The following is a 6,419-nucleotide window of genomic DNA, read 5'->3' as shown; positions in this document are numbered from 1 at the left end:
ACAGATTTGCAGAAAAACCTGAAAAATAAACCCCATCTTAATAAAGTCACTACCTGTAGCTTTAAGAAAATAACCTCTCTATGGCCACTGCTAGTAGGGGTGCCAGATCTTACCTGATTGCTGATGGGGGACCCCATTCCTTTCCCCAGAAATGACATCTCTGTGTTGGGCAATGTCATGCAGGGGATGGTCACCACAGAGTTTTTACCCAAATGCTAGTGCATCCCCTGTATGATATGCCTAGCTTGATGACATCATCTCTGGGTGCACTGGAGCTCTTCTGGGGCAGGGCTCCTCCACCAGCCAGTTCCATGGCACTGGATCGGAGGCCCCAAAAGCAGGGCCCTACAACAGACACCCTATGAGGCAGGTGGGCCTGAGAGAGCTCTGTGACTGACCCAAAGTCACCCAGCTGACTGCATATGGAGGAGTGGGGAATCAAGCTTGGTTCTCCAGGTTAGAGCCTGCTGCTTTTAACCACTACACCACAGCTGGCTCACCAGGCAGAGGGTGGACTTGTTGGAATCAGGCCCAGCAGCAATCACTGAGTGACTTTCTACGACCTGCATAATGCACCCAGACCTGTCTGCCTGCTATTGTTAGGCGTGTGTATAACAAGATTCCCAAGCCAAAGATATATATGGAAATTGCTGATTTGAGTCAGTACAGTGATCTTCCAGAACATTAATACAAATTGGAGTTGTTGGTATACCAAAACTTTATTCCCCCAAACAATGTGTGTTTTCCCCCTCTGAATTTGGGTGCTTACTATAAATACAGCATGAGTTAATCTTTTTCTTTAATAACTCTGATTTCCTGGACAATAGCATTTCTCCCTTCAGTCAGATCCTTTCAAGGGAGAAGGATGGGGAAGAAGATAAAGGTAAGTTAGCTGGTAGGTGGAAAGAAGAAAAGACACTGTGGGAGCTTTCAGGGAAGGGAAAGAACACTTTCCCTATGAAGAAAGGTTGAAATGCTTGGGACTCTTTAGCTTGGAGAAACGTCGACTGCAGGGTGACATGATAGAGGTTTACAAGATAATTCATGGGATGGAGAAAGTAGAGAAAGAAGTACTTTTCTCCCTTTCTCACAATACAAGAACTCGTGGGCATTCGATGAAATTGCTGAGCAGACAGGTTAAAACGGATAAAAGAAAGTATTTCTTCACCCAAAGGGTGATTAACATGTGGAATTCACTGCCACAGGAGGTGGTGGCGGCCACAAGCATAGCCACCTTCAAGAGGGGTTTAGATAAAAATATGGAGCAGAGGTCCATCAGTGGCTATTAGCCACAGTGTGTGTGTATATATAAAAATTTTTGCCACTGTGTGACACAGAGTGTTGGACTGGATGGGCCATTGGCCTGATCCAACATGGCTTCTCTTATGTTCTTATGCCCCTGTGCAAGTCCTTGTAGTTACACCACTTTTCTTTTTCTATAAGCTAAAAAGGCCTAAATATGTTCACATATATTCTGCTCTATTATGATTATTTAAAATTCAACAGTACTAGCATTTTTAAATATAAAACAGGTGATTTATCTAATATATTTCCATTGTTTAACCCTGATAATCAGCTCATTTTGATAAAACCCACAGTTTTGTATCCACACATGGAGAAACAAAAATACCTAGAAGAAGAATCATTTTCCTTTGCTCAGCTGAAGTAATTAGTTTGCTCAACAGCAGTTCCAGGGCTGTTATGCAAGGTTGCCCGCATTATTTCATTTTCTAGAATATATCCCAGCTAAAATATGCATTAGTCATGTTTGAAAATCAAATTTGTCATAAATATACAAACACAATTTTTGGTATCATTTGCTGCTTTGCAAACCAGCATTATATACATTATTTCTAGGCTGTGCTCTCAGGTACAACTCTCTCCAGGTGGTTGGTCAAAACAGCAATATTCAGAGTGATGTTAAAATGGTGGCCAAACTCAACCACAGCAACTAGAAGTCCAAGTGACACCAAAGCAATAGCCACATCCCTGGGGGGAGGAGGGTATGCCACAAGAGGTGCCGCCACCAAGAAAGCCACCCACTTTATCTCAGATGATGGTGATAACAGGAAGCTGAACTTTTGAAGGTCTCAGTAAACCAGGTTCCTAAGGAGTTCTCCCTAGTATTTTGAATAGTTTTTATGCCGATGGGAGAGTTTATTTGAGTTTGAATATTAGTACCACATCAGGAAAAGAAAGCAAATGGTTTTCTTTAAGGATGTTTTCTTTGCAGCACAGAAACACTCCTAAGGGCCAGGTAACAGGAGCAGCCCAAGATATTGTCTTTCATTTCTAATGCAAGATTCATGCTTGATCTGTCTCTCCTTACCTTCCCAGAATATTACTGCACACACTTTGTTTAGGTGAATGTTGGAAACAAAACAGAGTGGGAGCTGGATGGAAATATATCCTGAATTACCCTTCAGGCATAACTCTAGATGACCTGTGGTTTAGCTGAAATGGTTGGGTAGCACTCTGGGAGTGCCTTCTGTTCTGCTAAGGTATAGTTTTTGTCAGCTACCTTTTAAAGGAAAAAAACACAGAGGAGAGAAGCAAACAAGGATGAAAGACTCGTTTTAGAAGACCTTGGCTTCATCTGTGAACAATTCTGAGTCTGCAATACTCATCAGCCCTTAACTGGACAAGAAGGTTCAAAGTAGAACACAAGTTTCTAGCATTAGCTACCAGGACCCAAGCCTGAGACAAGTGCAGGAATGAACACAGTTCAGAGTGGACTGGCATGGCTATAGCACTTGGTGCCACTTTGCCTTACAACAAGGGCTGATGGTTTTGCGCAAAAGTAAATACCACCAAAGCACGGTTTGGAAAAATGAAACCTGGAATGAATAAATCATGGAGGTGCTCTTAAAGCCTTGACAGTTTATCCAAGCTCTTCTGGTGGTGAAAGACAGCACAATGCTGAGTACGGGGAGGGACTGCCATTGTTCAGATGTGTTTATGTGCCACATGAGCCCCTCACCTTGGATTTATGGTTTCTCTTTAAAGCAAGCGGTGCCAGAGCTGGCAGCCTGGAAAGGTGGTGGGAGATGGAGGGAACCAAGCAGCTCATGCAGGTCATCCAGGAAATGCGCTCCGAGATCATCAAGCTAGAGAGAGAAAACAGAGCTCTTCGGGGAGAACTTCAGTTTGATGGGCCAAGGGGAGCAAAGCAAGCAGAAGGGATGAGAGGAGAATCCGGAAAGGAGGAAGCCTGGAGCCTCACTGACTCCAGTGAAGAGGCTACTGTGTCTTTACGCAGAAATGTCTCTGCTGGATCTGCTTTGCTGCTACAGGAACAAAAAGGTATTGAACAGCCATGAGGTTTGATGTGGGGCTCAGGTATACTTTTTGTCTGGAGAGCATTGCTGAGCTTTGAAGGCAAAAGCCACAAACTCTCTAGTTAGGCCTGGACAGTGGCTCATTTCTTAGTCCAAATTCTCAGTCTGACAAAAACAGAGCATGTGATGGGAACCCACAAGCTAAAGATGTATAAATTATAAAGGATTAGAGAATGTGGTTCCTAATAATTGGGATACCCTGATTGATGTGTTGTTTTAACTACAGCAAATTGGCTCCAGTATTGAGAGCTCTGAGATAGAAGAGCATGGATATAGTTTTCTATATCCTTTCATTCCAAGACAGTCTAGGTCTCTCTCTCCTTCTCTGTCTCTCTCAGAAACAAAAATGAAGGATTGTATTGTATTGCTAATGCTTGTTAAGGCATGCAGTAACCTCAGTGGGTTCACTTTTAAGGAAGAGAGATTCCTTCTTTGTTGACTTATTGAGACTAGAATAAAATTTAATGGCTAGCTGGGTTTGCCTAGAGAAAAAAGGGTTTGGGAGCATTAAGCTAGCTATATTATCCTAACCCTTTCATCACATTCATGGTAGTGCCGGAGAAGTGAAGAGCGTGGTTCTTGAAGGCCTGGCTATTCAGAGAAAGACTGTCACTCTGTCAGCAGGTCTCAGACAGGTCTTTCCCAACTCCAGCTATCCTTTAACCAGCAAGATCAGGGATTGAACCAGGCAAAGCTTGTGCTTGGCTTTACCCTGAATGAACTCTTGCACTGGGGGAGGCACACAGGGAGGTTGGGAGGGGCCTTCAGCAGGTTTAAGAATGTTTTATATCTAAAATCTATGTGGTCATGTTCTTTGAACAGGTAACATGATGACGGTCAGGCGTTATTCCATCTCCTCCTCTGTTCATTCACTTGCCGGCAACAAGCACCATAAAAGTGACAAGAGGAATCCATTCAAGGGAGCCCTTGAAGTTAAGGGCATAATCAAACAGCCAGCGTTTCCTACTGATATGCAACTAACCAATAAAGAAGAAAAGGGTTTTGCAAAAATCCCATCTGATTGCCTCTCCAGCAGCGCATCAAATAAAAGGAGATCTTTCCAAGATCATGTTTACAAGTGCAGGTAGGGTCCTTTCAATGCTGAAATTATAAATACAGCTTGAAAAATCTTATCCTGAGTATCTATATTTCAGGCTGCCATTGTGTATCTAGCTGGTGGTTCCAGGCATCAGAGGTCTGTTGATTTGAACTGCTGGCTACAGTCATGTGAATGAACTGAAAATACCTATAAACATGCTGATTTTCTTGACCACACCTGTCAATTGAGCAATATTAAAATGTGTACATCCAGTGCAATATGAGAGGGATGTCACATTACATTTGAAATGTCCAGATTCACAGCTGTGGCACTCAGTTGGGTATAATCATGTGGAATGCTTTCACTGGCTCAGCAGTGAGAACAGTTTCCTGGGTTAATATACTAGCTGAAAAGCATAGACCTGAAGAACTGAGCCCCTGACAGTATTGTCAACTAAATGTTTCCCAAGTCTTTGTCGAAGAGTCATTACCAAAGGTCCATTCCAAAAGGACAGTCACATTTCAAGTACTTTATTGAAGAAAGCTCTTGAATACTGTCAGGAGCTCAGTTCTCCAGGTCCATGCTTTACTGTGGGTAGCAAGGAAACAGGAAGTTCACAACATCTCAAGATCTCAATTGGTCTTTATTGATAATTTGGACTGTATTTATTTATTTGGCTGATTTATATTCTGCCCTTTCCCATACGGGCTCAGCACTTTACAGGATAAGTATTGCAAAAACTGGAGAGCACATGGAACAAACCTTTTTCTTCAGGCTTTGGTCTGAGTATAGTATTATGGAAAACTAATGGACTTCCGTATGGACTTTGTGATATATAATTTTCAATTTTCAATTTGAGGATTTGTATTTTGTACACAAGGGTTATTGAGGTTATATATTATTATATTTATATTCCTTGTTATTTTGTCATGGCTTGTGTTTGTCTTCACCCATCTGAAGGTTGGCAACCTTAGAATCTTGCAAACTTGAGCAAGATCAATATTCTCTAAAATTCAGAGCCTTGCGTGTGAATAAGGGACATTTGCTGTTCATGGTGCTGAAATTTACCTTTGCAAGACTGAATTTGTTATGAAATGTAGCAATAATTCTGTGTAGGTCCCACAGGTTTTTTGTTTGTTTGTTTGTTTGTTTTGTTTCTGCATTCTTATGTTCTATTGCTGATGCTACTTTTTAAATTGTTGTTTTCATGTCACAACATTAAAACACTGTTATTTTCACCGTTGAATGATCATGTATGCTGCCTCCACAGTCTTAAGGCTGCCAATACAGCCTTGAAGTCAATGAATCAATTAATCTATCACTTATTTGTGCATATTTCTTTTCTAGGGGTAAAGTAAAGGCCGTCAGTTTCCTGTTACCGATGGACATGTCCCCCTATTCTGAAAATCAAGGTTCTTTCACATGCCAGCAAAATCAGAACACAAAACAGTTAAGTCCCATTATTGAAAAGGACATGTGAGCTGGTGAATTTTTAAAGGGCCATCCTTGACTCTGAAGATAAACTAGCCTTAAGCCAGGGCCCTCTGAAGGATTATATTTCTGAAAAGCGCTTTGGCAGGACGCCCTCCAAGAATCAGCAAAACAGCCTGTCAACTCATTGGCTGACTGTTCAGCCAGGAAATAATAAAACCTGTGACAGACACTATCAAAGGCTTGTGTAGCCAGTGTTGAAACTCAGTGGTAACAGATGCCTCTTCACTGTACTTTTTTTTTTTTTTTTTGTAAAATCCACAGCTTAGTTCAAGGACTGCATTAAACAGCATTTAATAGAACAGTTGTCACTGTGGTTTTTTCCAGAGAGCTTTTCTATCTTTATTTATTGTTCATTGCCAGAAACAGAGAAGCTTGTAAAGAACACAAGAGAATGTCTGCTTAAGGAGCTGCAATGTGCGTGAACAAAATACTGAATCAAATCTGTCCATCCTTCTTTTAAAAAGTTAAAGATTGTTTGCATCCATTTCTGTTCAGTATCCAATAACACTCTGGCAAATAACTTTCTCAAAAAAGAACAGATTTTAAGA

At 41.4% G+C, this 6,419-nt stretch overlaps 1 protein-coding gene across 1 annotated transcript; it reads left to right on the top strand.

Moving 5' to 3' along the window:
• Positions 1–3,047: 3,047 nt before the first annotated feature.
• On the top strand, positions 3,048–5,857 carry CCDC195 (coiled-coil domain containing 195). Its single transcript, XM_060242696.1, has 3 exons — positions 3,048–3,303; positions 4,161–4,422; positions 5,725–5,857. The coding sequence occupies exons 1-3, from the start codon at positions 3,048–3,050 to the stop codon at positions 5,855–5,857; spliced, it is 651 nt and encodes a 216-aa protein (XP_060098679.1).
• The last annotated feature ends 562 nt before the right edge of the window (positions 5,858–6,419 follow it).

The sequence above is a fragment of the Heteronotia binoei genome, chromosome 6 (genome assembly GCF_032191835.1).
Source record: "Heteronotia binoei isolate CCM8104 ecotype False Entrance Well chromosome 6, APGP_CSIRO_Hbin_v1, whole genome shotgun sequence".
NCBI lineage: Eukaryota > Metazoa > Chordata > Lepidosauria > Squamata > Gekkonidae > Heteronotia > Heteronotia binoei.
This window is presented reverse-complemented; position numbering and strand designations above follow the sequence as displayed.